General features: G+C 51.0%; 9 protein-coding genes across 9 annotated transcripts in view; 3 read left to right on the forward strand and 6 right to left on the reverse strand.

The window, feature by feature from the left end:
• Nucleotides 1-49: 49 nt before the first annotated feature.
• On the reverse strand, nucleotides 50-773 carry K489DRAFT_364740 (uncharacterized protein; the record flags this gene model as incomplete). Its single annotated transcript, XM_033602702.1, has 2 exons — nucleotides 50-523; nucleotides 661-773. The coding sequence occupies 2 exons, from the start codon at nucleotides 771-773 to the stop codon at nucleotides 385-387; spliced, it is 252 nt and encodes an 83-aa protein (XP_033455427.1). The 3' UTR covers nucleotides 50-384.
• A 421-nt stretch (nucleotides 774-1,194) lies between these two features.
• On the forward strand, nucleotides 1,195-6,415 carry K489DRAFT_384818 (ankyrin). Its single transcript, XM_033605945.1, has 5 exons — nucleotides 1,195-1,417; nucleotides 1,475-4,019; nucleotides 4,067-4,157; nucleotides 4,223-4,766; nucleotides 4,822-6,415. Exons 1-5 carry the CDS (start codon nucleotides 1,408-1,410, stop codon nucleotides 6,033-6,035), a joined length of 4,404 nt encoding a protein of 1,467 aa, XP_033455428.1. The 5' UTR covers nucleotides 1,195-1,407; the 3' UTR covers nucleotides 6,036-6,415.
• Nucleotides 6,416-8,423: 2,008 nt separating this feature from the next.
• Nucleotides 8,424-9,658, reverse strand: K489DRAFT_384819 (uncharacterized protein). The gene is made up of 3 exons (XM_033605946.1): nucleotides 9,404-9,658; nucleotides 9,238-9,342; nucleotides 8,424-9,180 (listed from the first exon to the last, which is right to left on the reverse strand). The coding sequence occupies exons 1-3, from the start codon at nucleotides 9,449-9,451 to the stop codon at nucleotides 8,476-8,478; spliced, it is 858 nt and encodes a 285-aa protein (XP_033455429.1). The 5' UTR covers nucleotides 9,452-9,658; the 3' UTR covers nucleotides 8,424-8,475.
• A 475-nt stretch (nucleotides 9,659-10,133) lies between these two features.
• Nucleotides 10,134-11,297, reverse strand: K489DRAFT_374244 (uncharacterized protein; the record flags this gene model as incomplete). The annotated part of the gene is made up of 2 exons (XM_033603508.1): nucleotides 10,134-10,824; nucleotides 10,897-11,297. 2 exons carry the CDS (start codon nucleotides 11,295-11,297, stop codon nucleotides 10,134-10,136), a joined length of 1,092 nt encoding a protein of 363 aa, XP_033455430.1.
• A 1,623-nt stretch (nucleotides 11,298-12,920) lies between these two features.
• K489DRAFT_327623 (HET-domain-containing protein) lies at nucleotides 12,921-14,903 on the reverse strand (the record flags this gene model as incomplete). Its single annotated transcript, XM_033602005.1, has 1 exon — nucleotides 12,921-14,903. The coding sequence occupies one exon, from the start codon at nucleotides 14,901-14,903 to the stop codon at nucleotides 12,921-12,923; it is 1,983 nt and encodes a 660-aa protein (XP_033455431.1).
• A 1,521-nt stretch (nucleotides 14,904-16,424) lies between these two features.
• On the reverse strand, nucleotides 16,425-17,408 carry K489DRAFT_327649 (uncharacterized protein; the record flags this gene model as incomplete). Its single annotated transcript, XM_033602007.1, has 1 exon — nucleotides 16,425-17,408. A coding segment is annotated over one exon (984 nt), but the record flags the coding sequence as incomplete, so codon positions are not given.
• Nucleotides 17,409-18,239: 831 nt separating this feature from the next.
• K489DRAFT_300970 (uncharacterized protein) lies at nucleotides 18,240-18,503 on the forward strand (the record flags this gene model as incomplete). Its single annotated transcript, XM_033600417.1, has 1 exon — nucleotides 18,240-18,503. A coding segment is annotated over one exon (264 nt), but the record flags the coding sequence as incomplete, so codon positions are not given.
• A 1,678-nt stretch (nucleotides 18,504-20,181) lies between these two features.
• K489DRAFT_93112 (uncharacterized protein) lies at nucleotides 20,182-20,723 on the forward strand. The gene is made up of 2 exons (XM_033609049.1): nucleotides 20,182-20,184; nucleotides 20,274-20,723. The coding sequence occupies exon 2, from the start codon at nucleotides 20,397-20,399 to the stop codon at nucleotides 20,634-20,636; it is 240 nt and encodes a 79-aa protein (XP_033455434.1). The 5' UTR covers nucleotides 20,182-20,184; nucleotides 20,274-20,396; the 3' UTR covers nucleotides 20,637-20,723.
• The window catches only part of K489DRAFT_93044 (uncharacterized protein), a 4,078-nt gene continuing 3,055 nt past the window's right edge, over nucleotides 20,433-21,455 (reverse strand). Inside the window, exon 3 of the mRNA XM_033609048.1 lies at nucleotides 20,433-21,455. This exon is cut by the window's right edge and continues 1 nt beyond it. Coding sequence (XP_033455435.1) covers nucleotides 20,810-21,455 — 646 coding nt within the window. The 3' untranslated portion in view covers nucleotides 20,433-20,809.

Here is a 21,455-nt window from a genome sequence, read left to right on the forward strand (position 1 = left end):
TTTTTTTTTCCCCTTTTTTTCTCGGAGGGTGGACAGACCCTATTTATGTACCCCTTGCCTGTCCACGCTATGCACCATTGCCACCAACATTTAACACGAAGATCCATAAGGTCGAATGCCCAGGTGCCTAATGAATCTCGTTTGAGCCACAGATCGGCGTAGACGCACCGATACGTCTGCCACAGGGCTGAAAATCCATCAACAGATTTCCTTTTTCCACCTGCAGAGTTGGATCTTGGATTGTCGATGGTACACGAATGACGCTAAACTCATGTTTCCACAACTCTCGAATTCTCGTTCCTATACATGGCTGCGTCACATTGAATGAAGCTCGAACAAGCAACGTAGTTGGTTGAATATTGCAAATAATTGCTGCTACTCAGGTTAAGATTCAGCGTCGTGCGGATAAAACTTGAATCTGTGTACATCGTCTGTGAGGAACGCAATAAGCGCCTTGTCGTTCATGCCGACTACCTTCAGGACCAATGACAGAAGATGCACACCTGAAACTGATGTCAATATGCTGTGATGTGCCTTGTCAGTATCAGGAGGCTGGCATTAGCTGGTCAAGAACATGAAGGGGTTGGAATTTGAGTTTTCCAGCCAAAATTGGGACAAAACAAAACATACAGCACGAGGGATTCCCACGTGGTCACCCACCGTAGTACTAATCTCGCGGTCAGCTGCTTAAATATGGGAGAGCGGACGGGATCCCTTGTTCTCAGCTGCCTGTGGCCGTATGTGCTTGTCTGGTGAAAAATTGTGATTCTCATGGTTACAATTCAAGCTCGTTACGAGGACTATTGTGTGCGTTGTGTGCGATGGAGACATCCATACAGGGCAAGTAATCAAAATCTCACCGAATAATGGAACGGGCCCACGTGACCAGAACAATCTGGATTGCTCCCCACGTTGTCTTGGCAAGCTTGCGAGTATGCCACGTGCATGGCGCCGACTTGCAGGCCAGAAGCGAAGAGTCGTTTCCGGTGAGCTAGCGCATCAATATCACCCCATGAGGCAAGAGCCAGCAATATCGGACGGGACCTCTCGATGACTCTTCATATATCTCAGAATCCTGGTGATGGGAATATCACACGCGCACGTCTCAGCGAAAAGTCTAGCCGCGGACTTGTCGTTTTTACTGACCTGTCGAGCTGATCATCCTGATCTGTCGATGTCTAAATCCTTAGGCTCGCTTTTGTGAGACGGACCCCTCTTTCAATGCTTCAACATCAGGTGAGCGCAGCATATATCGATGTGTGTGCGGCTTCCTAGTCCGCAAAGCAAGGATGCACACTTTCTTCTTGATTGACCATGTTTTTAACTCTCTTCGTCTCGGATTTATTCCCATTCCGGGCAGAAAGCCTCCTTTCTGCAATATAGAAGACATTTGCACTGTGCGACGGGATGTCGAAGGGTATGTAAATAGTGATCAACGTTCGTGCTTTGACCTCTCATGGCTGATGATTCTCAGTCATCAAGCGCAAGGAGTTGAAGACCGAGCAGCACGGTGATTCATCGCAGCCGGAGCAGGCTGCCGAAACATATCGCTATGCGCAGTCTCACGCCTTGTTGGCCACCACCAACGTGACGTCTCCTGCTCCTGCCGTTATCTTTTCTTCACAGACACTTCTCCTCGAAAATGCAAAGTTGAGAACACTGGCTGCACAGTTTCAAGTCGATTTGCGACACAAGTTGCGTAAGATCGAAGTCAATAATCGTCCTGTAACTTACAGGGACGAAGCCAGCACGAAGGCTGCCTTGGATATCTTGCAACAGCGCCGTTCAAGCGATCCCGCTTACAAGGCCCCAACAGGATTTAGCAAACTCACAAAATCGAAGGCTAAGATGGCCGAGTTTGACCTTAAAGAGATTCAACGTGCCTTTGAGGCCGCTGCCGACAGCAACGCTTCTTTGGGAGTGATTGATGCTCTCCTTAATATGGGTGCGAGCGTTGACGTCGCTCGACGTGCTACAAAAAACCTGCTGAAGATGATGCAAAATTTCGATCGGGAGGACGTTCGGAGTCAAGTCGTGCAAGAAGCTGTCCGAAGAAAAAACCATGCAATGTTACAGCTCTTCGTAGCTCATGCCGATCAAAGAACTCTCGACGAGTCGCTTCTCATTGCTTCCGAGCTGGAAGATCTCCAGGCGATCGAGCTCTTGGTGAGCCACAACGCCGATTACTCCTCTGCTTCCGATGCTTTCATTACCGCTGTTCGCAAAGGCAGTCTGGAGACTGTCACGCTTCTGCTATCTGCTAGCAAAGGTCCGTCCGCGGGCACAAAAGCACTGGCTCTTATCGAGGCCGTTGAAATTGGTGATGTTCCAAAGACCATCGCTCTTTTAGCAAGCAATGCGGACGGATCATTTGACGAAGGCCATGCCTTACGCTCGGCGATCTCACATGATAATATTCCACTCGTTTTGTGCATCTGTGGGGCGCCTCTACCTCCCAGCTCTAACCAACTTGACAGCATGCTTGCGCTGTGCTACGATCACGACACCGCTCGTGACGAGAACCTCTATCTGCTCGAAATTTGCCTAGCTTCCGGAGTCAGTGGGCCGCATGCACCGCAGGTGCTCCAGAAAGCTGTCACCTTGAACAATCTTGCCGTGGTCAAACTGATGCTCTACTGTAAAGTCCCAGCTGACACTGACGGTGGTCAAGCTCCTTGCCAAGCAGTGTCACTTGGGCATGTTGATATATTTGAAGAGCTCATGGGTGTTCCACTGGACGCGACAGCATTGAATAATGCGCTGGTCTGTGCTTCAGAAACGCCTTCAACGGCGTACCTGAAATTCGTGACCGAACTCCTCGCCAAGCATGCGAGTCCTGATCATGAGCAGGGCAAGTCACTCCTGGGGGCCGTGCAAAAGATCCGACTGGACGTTCTTCAATTGCTCGTTCCAGTATGTCAGGATAAGAACTCGTTGCGAGCCGCTTTTGATGCGATCGTTCGTGACACTAAGCACCAGACAAGAATTCGCGCACTGACAATCATACTTCGCGGAAATCCTGTGCAATCCGATCTCGACCGTGGCCTGACGACATTGGTAGAAGAACAAAATATGGATGATGATGCCGTGAATTTATTGCTTACCGCCGGAGCCTCGCCTGAATCATTCGATCACAAAGCTATCAAGTTTGCCGCTTGCCAACACAACACGACTGCGCTCGATTTGTTACTACCATGGATTGTGCAGCCTAAAATGGCCTTCTCAGTGGCTGTTCATGCGATGACCAGGTCTCCATCGTGGCATGAAAATTCCGGCTTGGAAACACTCTCGTGGCTGCTCGAGAGCGGTGCTGACGCAACAGAAATCGAAGATTCTCTCATTGAAGCGATCACTCTTTTTAACGCACCAGCTGTGAAGCTTCTGGCAGACTTTATCGTAGACAAAGATACTTACACTCAGGCATTCACCGAAATGTTGCGTTGTAGTATCGTGGGAAAGTCCGAGCCGAGGCAGACATGGTTGCAAAAGGAGTATCTCGAACTAACAGAGCTACTGCTCAAGAAGGGAGCTCAGGGCGAGATTGTCGATAGTGCGCTTCTGCTTGCAATTGAGGATCAAATATCCACCGAGTCCGGTCAAAAACATGAAGGATTCATTCGATGTCTCCTCGAGAATGGTGCTAGCGTTGACTACGGAGAGGGTGCAGCTCTTAAGATGGCAATCGAGGCAGGCGACATCAGCCTCCTGAAACAGCTCTGTGAAGCTGGTCCTCTCGCTGTGACATTGACTGCTCTGACTCCACTGACACTCCTCCATGAGCATGACGCCGCCAAGATAGTCGAAATGCTTAACATTCTCACCGCTGGTGAAAATAAACCTAATCTTGCGAAACGCTCGAGCCTTCACGGATGGTTGATATTCTTGGCCATGGAGCACTACCCAAAAGAACCAACCATCGTCCAACGCTTGATCGAGCTCGGTTGTCCCATCAACGTCCAGATTGAGTACAAGGTCTTCGGCGAGACACCTCCCGAAGAGAGAATCGAGGCCCACAAGAGGTGAGTGATTTCCGCAGGTTCTATGACCATCGCTGACCCCAATCTAGGAAAGCAGACTTCTACAAGTACAAAGCCAAGTACGCTTCGACTGTGGATGAAATGGAGCAATACTGTGACATGTCGGCCCTGTGGTTTGAGGTAAGCAGAGCAGCGATGAACGAGACTAGTGCCTTCTGCAATTCTCTGACTGACACTACTAATAGCAAGCTGCCAAGTTGGCAAGTACCTGTCTGGCAGCCGACAGTCCAATGCTTCTTTCTCTAGCCTACGAACACGCGCTGCTATACCTCGATTTCTCGCCGAAGCCTCAAGAGGGAATTTCCATCGCTCAGCAGGCTATTGATGCTGCCCGAGCGGTAAATGGTGTTCAATCTAAAGAGAAGTCGAAATTGCTTGATCTGCTGAGATCATCCAACGGAGAGACTCGGATGGTACTTTATGGATCGGGAACTCACATAAAAGGCGAAGAGCACGTTGAAGGTGAACACGCCTGGATAATTCATGAGCCTCCATCGCAATCCTTCGGCGAGGAAAAGGCTCTGGAAATTTATCAGAAAGAACCCGACATGAACTGGGTGGAGTACAGTGCGCTTGCCTCCACATCCGAGGATGGAGATGCTCCAGAGATTCTTCCCGAGCAAGACAGGATGCCCGTCGAAAACGTGACACCGTTGCTCTGGGCATGTTGTCAAGTGGGTGAGCAGTTAATAAGCCCTTCTATCGTCAAGGTGCTTCTCGAGAACGGGGGTAAGCTCTCAAACATGCTGAATCGACGGAGCAGATACTGATTTGCTTCGTGCAGATGATGTGAACACGATAACCGAGAAATCAGGAAGCTCAGCTCTCACGCTTGCCGCACGCCATCGCAATCCTGATCTAGTGGCGCTACTTGTTGGATTCAAGCCAGATTCATCTGTGAAGGACAAGCTCGGAAATTCACCACTTCTGTACGCCGCGAGAAACAACGACAAGGAATCGACAATCGCCATACTTGCGACAAATCCATGCAAGGACGATGGGAGTGTGCATGAAGCTGCTGTCAGACTCAACTTCGAGGTTCTCCGTGCGCTCTTGCAGGCAGGCCATGATTCAAATTTTCGATCGAATGCATTTGGAAACTTGACACCACTGGGCCAAGTTGCTAAATTCTGCGACGGAAGCCATATCACTGAGCTTGAAAAGACTCTCGACGTATTGATGGACGCGCATGCAGATCCTCTGACGAGATGCCGAGGCAAAACTATCCTGTACCTGGCTCTAGAGAACAAATTGCCTGTGCCAGTAACATCCGCTATCATCGACCGTATCATGTACAAGCACATGGACGACAAGGCCAATGTCTACAATCTTGATGGCTTCAACTACTCACCTTCAAAGTATATCGAGAAGGGGCTAGTCAAGTTGTCAAGCGCCGATGAAAAGGTGCTCCTTGAACTAATTCGGAGTCGCGAGAACGAAGCGGTATATTATGCAGACAAGGGTCTTGACATGCAGCCTGAAGACGCGTGTGGGATTCCCAAATTTCTGCTCGCACAAGAAAGAGAAAGGCGCGAACTGTTGAACATGCGACGGAAAGCGAATCATGAGGAGGAATCTCTCCGGGACAAGCACGAGCAAAAGCTACAGCACAACGAAAAGAGATCCGACGAAGCAGTGGGCGATGTGTGGGAAGAACACGATCTCAGTAAGCGACTTGAAGATGATAGTCAAGAGCAGAAGATCCGACACCTGGAGGAGACACGTGAAAAAACTGTCCGCCAACAAACCGAGAAAGTCGCCTTCATGAAGATCAAAAACGAGATGGAGACTCGACGGAAACGGGACGTGATGGAGCTAGACAATCAAGAGCGCATGAAGAAAAGGCTACAGCTGCAACAGGTGAACAACGAAAAGGACCGCCAGAAACGGCAAGCTAACACCCTGAATCGTGTCAAGCTCAGAGATAATCAGATAGCAGCGGTGAAGAAAAGGATTGTCTCAAGGGAAATGGGCCAGGGCAAGACGCGACAGAAGTGAGAGACCGATGCTCTCAGCCATGCTAAAAATATGGACGCTACCAGTGCAGCGATGGCGAGAACACGAACTGAGGCCCACAATCACCGATGATGACGACTTTTCCGGCTTCGCCAACTCTTTAAGTCACCGCGGTTGAGCGGATAACATCAGGCACTCTGATTCTGTTTCTGGAGACCATGGAGCGTTCGAACCACTCAACTATCTGTTAACTTCAGGCATATTGGAGAACCCCCTAGACGTATATATCCGTTTCCGATAATCTCTTGACGGGCATGGCCCATGAACCATGGAACCATGTTGCGTAGGCGTGATTAAAAATTAAAGTTCATGCTACGATAAGACACGCCTGTAAGGTATCTCCTGGTAATTTCATAATCCACGAATTCTGTTGCTTCATCACTTGTCTTCGTTCACGTCACTGTTGGCCAAATTCGCCAGCCCTGTCCTTTCTCCTGATTTTAGCGCGTTCGACCTTCTCCACCTGTCCACAAATAGCGCGCTTCGACCTTCCGACTTCACCTATTCTTCTTTACCTAGAAGATGTAAATAACATGGTGTCAGACTTCCGGTTCGTTGTCTCGGTGAGTGAACGCTTGATGATCGAATGTGGACGCTACTCTACCCCAGCTTATTTGCGCTACTGAGACTTCCTGGATAGCTGCTTGTAGCGGAAATTAGTACATAAATATGGCAGTCCAGCGAGCGATCGACGATTCTAGCTGCATATTATATGCTAACAGGCGTCTCGCATTGCGGGGACGGAACCACACGAGCCCGAGGTGCAGGGCCTGTCTGGTCTCCAGAATAAGCAATGCTGGAGTATGTGCAACACCATACGGAAGGATAGTATCCTCGTGAACTCGAGGTTGTGTCTCAAGCAATGCAGAAGAACAGAGTCATCGCGAATGATGTTTTTTAACGTCAAAACATGTTGGACTATCTGAAGCCATCAGTAGTGAGAGGCTGAGGACCTCGGGATTTATCTCGGTACAAATGAATCAACGTTACATGGTACGAGGCGGCTGTATAAATATCTTGAGTCGACCTCTCTTTTCATTTCATTCAAAAATCACCTCGGCACAATCACTTTTGTTCGAACATCAATACATTTGCACAAACCACTACAAACTGAACAGCACTTTCAACAACATGAAATCTACCTTATCTATTTGCAGCATCGCTCTGCTACTTCTACCGCTCACTAGTAGAATAACGTACTGCGCCTTCTACGACGACGAAAATGCAGCGTCAACAAAGGCACCGATGTATCTGTCGACAACCCTGGCTGTCTAGAGGAGAACACCGGTCGAGGCAGCATCGACTGCCACGGCGTCAACGTACAGAACGTGAATCTCATCGCGACCAACTCCCCTAGCTGTTCGTGCCAATATCAGATCTAGCCTAACGTCCTCGGCGGCGGGCGGCCTCCTCTTCCAGTGGGAGCAGGGTTGCTTGAACTTGAACCAGTACTGGATCGGGAAGGAGAGCGGCGTGCAATCATACCAATTCGTTGGCAACAACCCATCAGAGGCCAATCGATCTTGTAATACCTGTGATGGTAACGGGTGCGAATAGCAGCAGAGCCCATATGTGACTAGAGTTACTTGTCCAGAGGCCTGCAATCATTAGATGGTAGCCTTTTACAGTCGAGAAAGGATATTCTCTGATGAAGGACCAATTTCATTTGTTGCACGAATTGTCGAAAAAGTGGGTGACATTAGAAATGGAGAGGCGAGTAGAAGCGCTCTAGATTGGGGAGGGGTTGAATTGACTGTTCTGAACTCTACGAGATCGGACAAGTTGTCATGTCAATCTGCATGATGATAGTTGTAGCTAGCACTTGAATCTCTAACATCTCGTGCCATTCATCAATGTGACTTCAGGCGTCTATGCACATCTAATTTCCATCCTAGCGTCCCGAGACGTGCCCTTTCCGGGAAGAACCTCCGCGTGCTATAGATGTACTTGTTGCAACAGACCTTTTAAAAGGACGCACTCTGGGACACGCAATTGCCGAATCAGGTTAGTACAATACGCAAACAGCCGGGATCCACACTGAGTCGCGGCAAATGAGGCGGGCAATATCGTAATCGCTTAGCGAAACTGTGGTCTCCCCTGTGGGCTTTCCAATCGAACTCAGACCTCAAGATAAAATTCTGATAATCTAGCCCCGATGCATGCTCACCTCTTCTACGTCTCACTTTCTCGTGGGAGTGAGGCCCGAATGGAGGTGGACCTTCAATGATACGTTTGTCGCAAGCGACAACAACGGCGCCTCTGAATTCTGCAGTTTTGCCATTACATCTTTTGTACACAGAATCAAGATGGCACCAGTCTAAGGACTCTGTAGCTCGCATCTTATTGAAAAGTAGTTATAGGGTCATCGTAGTCGTTAAGTAGTAAATTACTGTATTATGGTGCGTCGAGGCTATCCCACAAACTACGTATCGTACTCTATCACAATTGCGTTGTCCTGAGTAGGAGGCTCCCACGGGCCAACCACCGTGTCGCTGTATTTCGGATCATCTCCGTAACACCCGTCCGCCACGGCCCTTCTGGACTCTTCGGGACTTCGGTAAATTTTGGTTGCGATTACGTCATGTAGGCTCCAGGGCTGTATGCGCTCTCGGAAGAGTGCATTCCCAAACTCGTCCACCATCCACCACTCCACGAATCCCGAACGGAATGCTTGGTCGTTTGCTACGAAGACATACTGCTGGTTGCAGGTCAGCCGATGTTCCTCGGACGAGGTCTCTTTGAACTCTGTCAAATATAAAGTATCTTGGAGCTCGGGATCATTGTCGGGCACGTCTTCGTCCTCATAAGCTCCACCTGTGGCTGATAGCAGGAACGGAAAGAAGGCGAACAGCGCCTTCTCATCAGGGAGGTCGTAGCGCTGTGCATCATTGGCAACGTGCCCGCCGCAATCGATGGGGCGCATTCCCAAGCCATCGAGCAGCTCCTGCCAGCGCGCATCAGTGCCTGCGCCGTAGGCGGTCCGTACCCATACGGGGTCTGACATCATGGAGCTAGAGTTCCATTCGCGCTCAGTCGGGGTGAGAAGGTCCGTCGGGACTTCCGCGAGATCTCGGGGCAATGAAGGGATCTGTCCATCCATCCACTTCCTCGCTCGGATCACATAAGGCTGTTTCGAGGTATCAGTCAAATCTGATTGAACGAGACTTCTACAGAGAGGCCCTACCCTGCGTCCGATGTGGCCTAAAGCCGCGTACGCCTTTCCAAGCTTAATGTGCAATACTCTCCGCTCGTCACTCGGCTGGATTAAGTCACTGCGATCCCATTTCTCCTGTCGACCATTTCGATTAGCACTTCCACTTCGGATGCATCGTTTACGCTGACAGACGTACCAACACGAACCAATCAAATCCACTGCTCAGAAACTCGTCCTCGCTCATTGTGTACCAAAAGCTTCCGGTCAATGTCGTATTCGCGACGGAGTTGGTGACCTGTGTAGCTACAGTGAGGCGTCTTCCACGCTCGTTTGGTCTCCCAAATTATGCGCGACCTCAAGTGTAGATAAAGTGGGGACGATTCGTGCGAAGACCCGTTTGATGACTGTGCCGCAAATGCACACTCGTTGCGTGATTTAGCGCTTGCGTTCGCTGTCATCATGTGAACCATAGTGGTCATTACTACAACATTAAATAGATGAATTGATCAGCCAATTATTTCAAGTCGTAAGTCAGAGCGTTGAGATCGACTTTCCAAATTGTTTGCCGGATGTTAATGTGTGCGCGGACGTGCGACAAGATGTTTCTTAGGGTTGGGGTTAGTAAACCTGCTCCGAACACGAATGAATGCGTGGATCTATAATCTCAATCACAACTGCTCGCGACCCATAACGGCGATTACGTCTTAAAAACAGATGGTGGGGATCAGCCGCAGACATATCCACCACACCTGCCAATGAGGACTTCAACCAATCACCGCACAATCTTTCAGAAGTCACGTTTCAGAACGCACGATCTTAGTGATTTTCACGTTACACAAAAATACAACTGTTCATCTCGAAAAATCTAGATTCGACTACCGGAGAATGAGACTCCTCTGCTTATCATGTCTGACTTGGGCCCCATCTCAGAAAATGGGCATGCGCAAGGCGTTCTCATGATCGATATTTACCCATTTCGCCTCGATGCGAGGCAAACAAGTGCCAAAAATGCGGTCCCATAGCCTCGTGGCCTTGCCATAATTCCCAGACTTTCTCCAGCCCTGTCGGTGATGTATGTCGTGATCTTCGAGGACGAGTTCACATCCAAGCCATGTCAAGATGCGGCTAGCTGGGCCAGGCACCAGAAACATCGCACGAACTCCAGAATGGCCCAGCGCTTCTGCGAAGAAGGTGAAGCATTGGCAGAGCCACCAGTCGTAGAAGGTCATCGGGAAACCGAAAAGCTTGAGGGTGGCGTATGTCAAGAGAGGGACGATGGCCATCTCGATGATTTCCTGCTCGACATCTGCGTAGGACGATAGTAAAGGGTTTGGATGTTTCGTTAGGTGATGAGTTCGATGGTATTTCCACAGGCCGTCTACTTCATGAGTGGAGCGGTGGTAGACGTAAAAAAAGAAGTCTAAGATGATTGGATACAAGGTGAGCTCGACGAGGAACCATGGGCTCAGAGTGATGGGCGCCGATCGCTTGTAGGCCAGTAATACGGTCATGCTTGAGCGCGCAGCGATGATACTGGGCACGCTAGCGATGATCTTGGAGAAGTGCTCCTCGGGCACCTTGTCGCGTGAGTGTTTGTCACCATCAAAGAACCCGGTTCTGTGAGCAAAGAAGACGTCCCGTTAGACGTCAATGTCAATAAAATTGGAGAGTCGCGCCAGGTTCACCTACTTGTATGCGAGAGCCTCCAAGGTCCGAATCTCGCGGCCCATGTTTATCGTTAGTCCAAGTGCGTATAAACCGATGGCGAGGATGTGTGGGAGTGGCCCGAAGAAGTGCGGGCCGATGTAATGATTGTATGCCGCATGCACAGCGACAGGCCAGGCAGCATGCGTGACGATCCACCGATCGACCGACCAGGCGTTGAAATTTGGCACCTTTTCCGTCTTCTGGAAAACAGGATATTCATTATGATGATTTGACCACCTATCAGCGCGCGCGAGGACCCTTTGCTTGAAAGTGAAGGTACTCGGGTCCTGATTTCTCCAGTCGGTGGCCGGGAGATTGTTTGCGGTGCTCATGTTGGCGACGTTTGACGCACCGGCGTCGACACAAAAGGACGAATTGACCATCACGTTGGAGACCAAAATATAGTGAAGGAACCAAATGTGCTCTTATTGTCGGTCTCTGATAATGGGCCAATCTTGAGTCTAAATATGAGCTTGCTCATGCACGTGCAAGCCTGGTGCCGCAACAGATGATCCCTAGTGTGTTCATGTACACGCGTAGTATATCTCGCTGGGAGGGCCGGTGCGAGAGTGAGATACGCCAATTAGTATCGTCTCTGGCGAGGAAGTCATAGGAACGGGAGGATAGCCAACATCGCGTTCGAGCGGAAGACGCGACAAAATCGTGCGAAACTCTCGAAGTCGGCACGAAGTAGCAACTAGAAAATTGAGTGATGCCAGGAGATGACGGCTTCACATAATTAGCTCCATGCGGGGGCAGGAGATGTGCTGGAGGAACTTCACACCAATCGATATGTTCTGCGATTTTGGCATGTGCCGATCGGCATGATGGATGCTCAGATCGGTAGAAGTTCGAAGCTTGAACCCACTTGGCAAAGGCACATGCCCGAGGGGGCTGCTCACCTATGCTTACTGATGAAGGCCCATTGGTGCTGCGAGCTCGTGGCCTTGGGAATCCAATTCTCGCGCGCCTTGAAGGAAGCCTAAATGCCACATGAGATTTACAAGTCCGCCTGCAAGATGAACTCTAAATGTCGGCATCGGTATGTTGCTCGGTGCGACAATGCCCCGACGTCTTCGCAAGTGATATATCGCGATCAGAATAACACAGGGCTCTTGCTCTCGCTTTGGCCAGATTATGCAACCATGTCGATTCCAAAGCATTCAAGAATGCGGGACCGAGCGGGACCTGTCCCCGCTAGATAGTATCGAGCATTGCGCTGTGATCCCAAGCTCGATGAAATTGATGTGGCGAAATGTGCTTGCTCGCCATGGAATAGTATGTACCAGAAGGCCAAGATTCGTGCAAAGTGATGTCGAAAAAGCGACTCCGGTGCGGGACTGCGGGAGTTTGCCCCGCAACCTTGGGGAAGTGGGCGCTGCAGATCTGGTTCGCTAGACGAATTGGCTCTGCTGCAGCAATGGTTACCGCTTCCATCACAAGGGTGGCGACCATTGATGGGGACGATAGGCGCGCTGGCGGTGGGATGATTTTCTTTTCCTGTGCTTCCTTGACGGGTAAAGTCAGAAGTGGTTCGCCCGATTCAAGAGATCATTCAACACTTGATTCGTTTTTTTCTTGTCTATCTCGATTTCGTGATGTTTCGTTCCTCTTATGCTGATCTAGAGATCCTCTGGGACGCATCATTACGCTCGACTTATCCGGCTCTCGCCTCATCCACGCTTGGCCTGGAATTTTGCGCATATGAGATCTTCTGAATTCTTGGCGGGTCAGGTCTGTATGTGATGGTAGCCGAACCCGTGAATATATGCTCCCCGTTGAATACCTAAGCAGTGCATGTCTAATGATGGATGCCGGATGATAGAGCCATTTTGAAACAGCTGAAGTATCCAAAAGTCGCACATTTCGGAGCACACTCTGTCAGCACGCTGCAGCTTCGCCTCCTTGCGCCTGAGTCAAAGCGCGTGAACAGAAGATGTCGCAGGAAGACTACCGCGTCTGGAAGGGACTAGCACTGATCTACCGCTGCTGCGGGAGACTTCACATCATACGATGGCAATCTCTTCGAGCGGTCCTGTCGCCGTCTCCATGAATTTGCCATCCATCACATCATGGACGTAACATTCTCCGACCAGAGAGTAGCGATCAGGTCCCTCTTTGCGGAACACAAACGGTACACTGCATCCTGGAAGAACAGCGACAAGGTCGCCGACCATGGTGTGTTGGGGCACGAGACCCAGGTGCCCGGTCTGTATCCAACAAAGCCTTCGCCCCTGAACTGCATTGCGGTACGCACGTCGCAGGTGCTGGAATGTGCGACCTGGTTGGCGGCGAGCTAGATTGTTGGCGGTGAAGTGTCCGCTCTTCTGTCGCTTGGTGTAGATTTGATTGGGCATCGAAGGGCTCCTGCCTGTTGTCGCATCGCACAGGAGGCTAATGATTTCGATAAACTCTGGCGGATATGGGGCCGGCGAAACAATCGAGGCAACCTTGCCTGCAACTATCGTGGCGCAGAAATTTTCAAACTGTAGACCATGTGCTGATGTCATGAGAACTGTGTTGATGAAATTGACACAAGTCTGTAAACTTGAATTTCTCCCCTGCGGGTCTTCATAATGCAGCTCCGCAGGATGCAGAGAGGCCGAGACCTGGCAAACGACGCCCAAGAATCGCGCAGATGTTGTGATGACGCGACCATCAGCAGATAGAGCGATTTCATCCCATCTAACTTGAGTGCCTGCACGGAAAAATGGATGTATGCTGAGATTGGGCGCCAGGGCGAAAGTGCGCCGCGGCTTTGACCAATCCGCGACCCATGAAGGTACAACGCGGGCGTCTGTCTCATGATCGACACAGCTCAGAAGACTACGTATCAATCTATGCGCATCTCTCGGATCTTGCTTGAAGTCCTTCCGGATCAGCATTGTTAATGTTTCGTGGTACAAGATTTCCTTCGATTTCGTGTAGTCCGGATGGATTGCGATGGGACAGACGCCTAGAAGTCCGTAGATCTTATCCAGAGGATTTGTCACGCTGGCATGTCTTGTGTTGGTCAACCATGACAGGAAATGTAAACCATCGGTTTTGCTAGTCTCTAAAGTTTGCCGCATCGAGAACATGTCAGCCAGGATCTCGGCACCAGAGATGGCGCCGATCTGGCCGTTACCATCGTATCGGCGAAACAAGTCCATCTCTTTCAAGCTGACACAATAACCTGCGAAATCTCCCCATGCAACAATCTCCTGTCCAGCCATAAAGTACGGATCTCGAGACAACACGGCTTCCTGAACGACCCATGTGCGTCGTACCCAAGGCCGCTCGAACAGCTCCTCCACCATATCAAAAGTGACACCCTCTCCAAACGACTCACGTTGCAAACGTTCAAGATCTTCATCGAGCAGGAAGTCTTTGGCAGCGAACAAAGATTGGCTGAGGACTTGTAGGCCCAGGAATGCGCCTTGATCGGATCTCTCGCCAAGCCAGATGATGGTATTCTCTGCTTTGCTGTAGATGGAACCCATGAGTCGCACTTGTATGGATTTGTCGGCGTTAGATTCTTGGTCGATACATAACTGATCGAGCCACAGAGTGATGGGACGGTGGACTTGACGCAGATGTCGGAGCATCTGATCTACGGTGGATGTAATCTTGACGGGATGTCCTTCGACAAGTACTTCATGGGCCGGACCCGCATCACCCCAGTAGTAGCTCAATGCGGTGTACGGAACACGCTCGCTTGTCTCGACCGAGAAATTGATGGGAATGTGTGTCGTGTACCCGCGCTTGCTGGTCTGATCTAGTGGCGCTTGATTCATATTACGCTTGAACCCTATATCGATGTGCCGTAAACGACCTTGCAAGGGATCACTCCCAACGCCAGGTGAAAGCTCGAACACTCGAATTTCATTTGGCAATGTCGGCCGGTACAGAAGCGTGCTTTCTTCAGATGAAATACTCAGGCTACGTCTCGCTGATATGTCGGCAAGGTACTCGTGAATCTGAGCGGAAATACGAGGCGATAGGCCCATTTCCAATTCAACACTCCCCGAGGCAGCCGCAAAGCCTGATTGGCGCTGATGTTTTCGGAATTGGGTCTTCTCCCAGAAACGATTGTGATCCTCGATATCGTCGGGTGGTGCATAGAGCGGCGCGATCGGCTGATTTGTTTCTTCGAAAGTAGTCCAAGCTTCTGGTAGTAGGATCTCCGCGTTCGTCCATTGCTGTGCTTTGACCGCATCCTGGATCGCGGTCCAGTAAAACTCATAGGCCTTTAGATTGTTCACTTGGCTGCAGATTACTGCTGATGCTTTATACCATTTCAAGGCTTTGAGCTCGTCTGCCTTGCTGCAAATCAATGCTGACACTTCTTTCCATGTTCTTCCTGTCCGGACCAACTTGCTTAGTTTTGACTGCAGAACTGCGACTTCTCCCGGCGTGTCGCTTGCGTCTGTCGAAGCCTTGACATGTGCCCTGATACACTCTTGGATCATTGGTTCGATGACCTTGCCCTCACGAGACTTGATTGCACGTGCAAGGAACTGAGCCGGAACGTTGATTGCCGCGCCAAAAACCAATTTGTTACCGGTGTCGAAGGTTTTGATCTGCTCATATAGCCAGAGAGTCATATCGGTATGCTTCGCTAGAAAGGCTTCGTCGACGGCACGTTCGATCTGCTCCACGTCAAAACCTACAGTGTGGGTGGTGATGATAAAGTTGTAGATCAGCTCGGCCATCGGAATGCTGCCTCTGCGAACGGCTTCCTTCAAGAGACGGCTCGTTTCTATGAAATCTATGCTGAAGTGGGGCGCATTTGTCAGCATGAGCTCAACGACATCGAGCTTGCCGAGTCGAATGGCACTTTCGATGGGGCTATCCATCCACCGCGAATATTTTGACGGTCGGCGCAACCAGACTTCGTCCTCTGGTGCCCACTGAAAGGACGTGTCCAAAATGCTGATACAGAGAAGACGTATCGTGTCATGTCTACTCTCGCGTTTTGTAGCATCGCTCTGAACAAGGAATTTCAACCAGGAGGAGAAGCAGTAGCGGGATGGCAAGTCTTTGACTACTTTGAGAAGAGCTGCCAGTGTTCGTGGTAGGCAATTGACTATAGCGAGCTTGAAAAGGCCGCACGCACACTCGATACGCGGGCTATAAAGATGCTCATTGATCAGGAGCAGTCGAATACCGGCGCTGTGGTCATGTGATGTTGTTTCGAGCACATCCTTGGGTATTGCTGGCGGCTGCAATGAATTTGATACATGACCTTCTTCTTTGGAAAATTGCGCATCGCGATAATTCTTCTGCTTCTTGAATTCCCTCGAGTCATCCGCGAGCTGAAAGTCAGCCAGTGTACGCATCTCACGTAGAAAGGGAAGAATCTCGAGATTGCCTTCGTACGCCTCCATTATGATTGCGATCCCGCATGGACTAGGATCGCGCCATGTTACAATCTCGCGTGCCTTCAGGACGGCGATATCGAAGAAATAATCGTCGATACCAGGTTGCCAAAGCGGGGAACGACGACAGAGGTCCATAGCCTGCGTCCAGAGGTCCTCAAAGCTTATGCTGTAGTCCGGGAGGAATTTGTTTGCTTCCTCTTCATCTACAAGGTCCAGCAGTGCAAAAATAATATCACGTGGCTCCGAGCATTGTCGCCAATAAGTTTCGCGCAAGCGATAGAGCAGCGGCTTGCGTGGCTGATTTCCGGTTTTTCGTACCCGCCACAACTCAAGCGGTGCCTGAATATGAGCCAGACTCTCTCGCATACGAAGATGAGTCAGGAACTGCTTCTCCTGGGGTGAAGTCTTCGACTTCAAGCTTTCCATTGCTGCCGCCCACCGCATGATGAAATCATCCAGGCCGATCTTCAAAGGTCCCAGCATCACAACCGGGCACGTCCTCGCGTACGCACAATTCTGCAGTGCCCATAGCTGTTTCCACCAGGGCTCTCGCTGCTTCGCCAGCGACGCGAAAAGTGCCTCATCTAGATCGATCTCGCTTGCGCCATCTGTCAGTCGCTTCTCCTCTCCCAACCAGATTCTTACCGTCAGCGCTCGACTATACACCTGGCGCAGATTGGCGACCTGTGATATGCGCTCGAGGCGGTTTGCCTGGTCAATACACAACACATCAACCCATACGTATACTACAGCCGTCGCATGGCGCATTCTTCGTAATACTTCCCATACATGTCGCGTCACCGCGAATTCAATGTTGGCCTCGCCCAAGATGACATGACAAACCGCTGTACCGCTACCTGGAGCGTACGATATCGCGTGAAAGTCCGGCGCATCAGCTATACGCCATCGAGTGAGGTCTCCGTGGATAGGTGAGTGCGAGTCGCCGTTGGGACGGATCTTCAGAAGTCGAAACCCTGAGGCTTCTTGCGTGATGGTTGCGGCGCTTAGTGTCGGCAAGGGAACGTGGATAGCTTCTCGACGGACATTGATGCGCCTCACCGGAGCTTCCGGAGTGTGGTTGATCAGGCCGCTATAAAAGTCGCTGTCACTGCGGCTGCCACTACCAGACATTGTGGACACGTCCGTGCTCACAGTCTTTGTGACAGAATCCGCTTTCGAAATCAGATGCGGTGAGTCCCGGTCATCGTCTATCTCTTATTTCCAATGCGGCCTCGCTCCTCTGAGGGAACAGATGTCGCCTAATATCTACGTCGCCATGCAGCGATATCTGCCGCCGCATTCGATTGCTCCGACGCTTTCAGCAGCAGTGGTAAGGGTTGCTTCCCACGTGACATCATCTATCGTGGAACACGGCGAGAACTTCCGCTGTGATCCAGGGTCTAGGCCGGAGTTGTGGCTCTGCGAAGTTAATGAGGGATTAGGAATGAGTATGACGTCAAGCGGAAGGACAGTGCAGCAAGCCAGAAGAAGAAGGCAATGATCCATTTCTGTGGTGAACACGACACGGGGTCGGCCTCAACTTTGCCTTGTTTGCTTGTGCTTGTTCTGCCCGACCGCGCTGACTATGCGAACACAGCCACTCTATATAGTTCAGGGCCCATATGAAGACCGTCGTGGCAGTGCAGCACGTCACCAACACCAACCAACACCAACCAACACCAATAGCAACCTTTGACGATATTTGTACATTGACATCATCGTGTTGGTGTGCGCGATGTCATTGCGACATAGCCATGAAGCATCCACAGCAGTTTCCGGATGTAAACATCCTGCATATATATTACATAGATCCCATAATCCCACAATTCGAACAATCGAGATCTGAGACAAAGACACAAAATTCACAGTTTCAAAATGTCCACCGCCGCTCCATCACAAACCGAGAAGTCCTTGGACGACAAGTCCCAGGATGAAGATTACCTCTCCGACACTTCCGAGGGCTCATGGAAGCCCTCCACAGGGACCCATCCCAGCGTCAACCTCCCTCTCGCCTTCAAAATCTACATCAGCAAAGCCTTGACGATCACCAATTTCTACATCGCACGCGAAAAAGGCCAGAGGCTCCACGCCATCACCGGCCAGGCTCAACGCTTGACGAAGTCCGGCGAGACCATCCTGCATCAAGGCCCCGACGCCGATTCTCCCACCTTCGGTAATGCGACCATCGATGACAAGGAGATCAAGGTCAACCTCCCCTCTGGTACACACGTCCTGCACGAATTGAATGCATCGTTCTGGCAGAAGCTCAAATCCTCGGGCACTGAATTCTACTTCGATTTGCCCGTCAACGGTGGCGCCGCAACAGAGCGATTCGAATGGCGACGATCAAAGGGAGAGGAGGTGAAGAGCCTCCAAGGTCGAGGCAAGAATGGATGGATACTTTCGCGGGTTAGTCACGGTGCCGAGCCCGTCGCGGTGTATGCCGTTGACGCGGCGTCGATGAAGCTGGCGGGCCACTTCGCGTTCTTAAACAGTGGAGCGACGAGCGAGCTGGGCGCTGACTTTGCTGTCACGGCTGTTCTGTCAGCCTTGAGCCTGGGATATTTGAGGAGGCAGGCTTATGTGACGGGGTCTGTGTTGATAAACTCGAGAGGGGATTAATACTTAACAAGGTGGGCTTGACATGGGGCGACAACCCTAGGGATCGAAGCCTCCAGCTCGGGCTCCGGGGCGTCCAATTCAACTTTTGATAGATCAGACATACAACGAATTATACAGTGAAGGGAAACAGCTTGTGTCCAGACCGTCGATACGCAAATCGCTCTCAGGTGCAGTGGCACAGTCCGTGAGTCTCATCAGCTTGTTTTCATTCTTCGTCACTGAACCAGTTTGTAACACAATGTCTAATAGATGAGGAGATATGCATGTGTAGCTCAGCTCTTGAACCGCACGAACGTTACCTCGCAAGCTCGCAATTACACTCGAGTATCTTCGCTCACGGTCGAAAAAGCGAGTGCGTGCACTGCCAACGTCCACGTGGTGAAGATTCTGCGGCTGAAGTCAATTCATGCGACCGGCAGATTGTTGCGGTCTCTCGCTTGAATGCCGACGGCCACTCATCGCTGAACCTGTCAATGTCACCACCCAGAAAAGGCCCAGCCACGAGGTCACCAAGAGCACGACTGGTCACGGTTTTGCGCAAGATGTCACCGTGGATGGCATCACGACCGCGCTCTGGAGTCTAGCGAATTGTCTCAGCATCCCCAGAGTCGCACCCAGAGCTTGAAAACGCCCAGTGAGCTGACCAGAGGCCGGCAATGTCCGATCATCTCGTCGCTAATGCAAAGCAACACTGGCGATCAATATGATAGCGCGTCTGCCGAGTGATGGTACCCCACGGCTCCGATCCCCCAAGAATCGTACTCGGTCCACCGTGATCTTTCCCGCAGTGACCAGACGAGGCCAACTGGAGGAGTTTTATAGCAACCATCAACTTTTACAAGCGGAATTGAACAGGCAATGGAGCAACATTGAGATCGAGCGGACAAGATTGACCGGATCAAATCAGTCCCTTGCGGCCTCCCACTCAACATGGATTGAGATTGTCGACCATGATCTGCAAAACAAAGACATCATGCCCCACCGGGCAGGCGACAGATTTGCTCATCAAGGCATGATAAGTCGCTGCCAACCCAACAGGACTCCACACCCTGCAGCCAAGCATTCGTCCCGCTTGGTCACTGCTCCCATCACGCTGCTGTCTGTTCATCGCGATGAGCAATATCGGAGCAGCTTGATGATGCACCGCAAGCTGTGACATAGGGCAAATCGCCCTTCAGCGCCTTGCAGAAACTGTGAAAGCGGCTCGAGCATGAAACCGCATACCATTTCGAATAGAGACTGGAGCACCCACGTGACTGGTCCAGTGCTTTGCACGCATGACAAGGTATGTATTTTCCCGACTGATTTAACTCAATCCTCCATTGATCTGTTATAATAATCTGAGCTCCGCCCGTGTGAGTTCCCAAGTAACAGGCGACCACGATATAGCTCAAATTCGAACCCTGGTGCATCATGCAGATCAGCGCAAAGATAGTCTGATGTTCAAAAACCGTAAAGCTGCGCAGCTGAGACAGACCTCACACCATACCGTTGCAGATGAGCGCGAAGGCGGCAAGGGAGCAAGATATCATTGCTGGTAATCGTATTCGTGGCAGGGGTCTATCGATTATAGCAATGGCGGCCAGACGGACAAGCACGCTGCGCCCACTGGATCGATTGACGGGCATGCTCTTCATCCTCATATCGATTGGCGATCGCCGCACTTCAGCTGCCATCGACTCTTCTCGTACACCGCGCTCTTATGGCTTATTCCCTGCAACGAGAGGCTTTCAATAGGAATGTCACCGTCCTGCGTAGGCGTCATGTCACCTAGAGCTTGACCTTCGACTCATTAGAGTCATGCCAGCTTCAAAACAGAAGCGAATCGGATTTCAGACCACCACCGCAGTCATTTGTAGAAGTTTCGCGGTGTCCATCGTCGTTACCTGCTGCTTCCGATCGTGGGGTAATCAGCCTTGCGGCCGAAAAAGTCTAGTAATGCGGCGTTTCCATCGTCTGTCCTTTGAGACATCCTCTTTCTTGTGAGGCAATTGCGGTTCGACGTTTGGGACAGACCTGTGCGGCAATGTATGATCCTTTGAGTACTTCACTTCGAGGAGCTCCTTGGTCACGACAATATCATTGCGTAGCTGCATGGCCTTCTCTGGGTCCCCACTCTCTTCATACATCTCGAGTAGCACCCGCTGTGAAATGAGTCGGTGAGGGTGTTCTATCGCATATTCCACGTAAGTCGCGACGACCTTCTCGAGTAGCCGGACAGCCTTGTCCGTCTGCCCATCCGCATCGTACGCAAGTGCAAGCCCATGTTGCGACGCGAGTCGGCCCGGATGCTCCTCTCCGAGGATACGCGATCGAATCTTAACGACGTTCTCGAGTAGCTGGACGGCCTCGGGGACCTGCCCGTTTGCTTGATATGCCCTTGCAAGCGCGTGTTGCGACACGAGTCGGTCCGGATGCTCCTCTACGAGGATACGCGATCCAATCTTAACGACGTCCTCGAGTAGCTGGACGGCCTCGGTGACCTGCCCGTTTGCTTGGTATGCCCCTGCAAGCGCGTCTTGCGACGCGAGTCGGCTCGGATGCTCCTCTACGAGG

This window comes from Dissoconium aciculare (genome assembly GCF_010015565.1).
Source record: "Dissoconium aciculare CBS 342.82 unplaced genomic scaffold K489scaffold_18, whole genome shotgun sequence".
NCBI classification, from domain to species: domain Eukaryota; kingdom Fungi; phylum Ascomycota; class Dothideomycetes; order Mycosphaerellales; family Dissoconiaceae; genus Dissoconium; species Dissoconium aciculare.

Bases quoted from the DNA above. Each gene is read 5' to 3' on its own strand.
- K489DRAFT_384818 (XM_033605945.1), top strand. The intron at 4,158-4,222 runs GTAAGCAGAGCA...CACTACTAATAG, and splicing joins TGTCGGCCCTGTGGTTTGAG to CAAGCTGCCAAGTTGGCAAG. The intron at 4,767-4,821 runs GTAAGCTCTCAA...TGCTTCGTGCAG, and splicing joins GGTGCTTCTCGAGAACGGGG to ATGATGTGAACACGATAACC.
- K489DRAFT_384819 (XM_033605946.1), bottom strand. From the start codon at position 9,451: ATGAGCGAGGACGAGTTTCTGAGCAGTGGATTTGATTGGTTCGTGTTG. The intron at 9,343-9,403 runs GTACGTCTGTCA...AATGGTCGACAG, and splicing joins GATTTGATTGGTTCGTGTTG to GAGAAATGGGATCGCAGTGA. The intron at 9,181-9,237 runs GTAGGGCCTCTC...ACCTCGAAACAG, and splicing joins TAGGCCACATCGGACGCAGG to CCTTATGTGATCCGAGCGAG.
- K489DRAFT_93112 (XM_033609049.1), top strand. From the start codon at position 20,397: ATGAGCGCGAAGGCGGCAAGGGAGCAAGATATCATTGCTGGTAATCGT.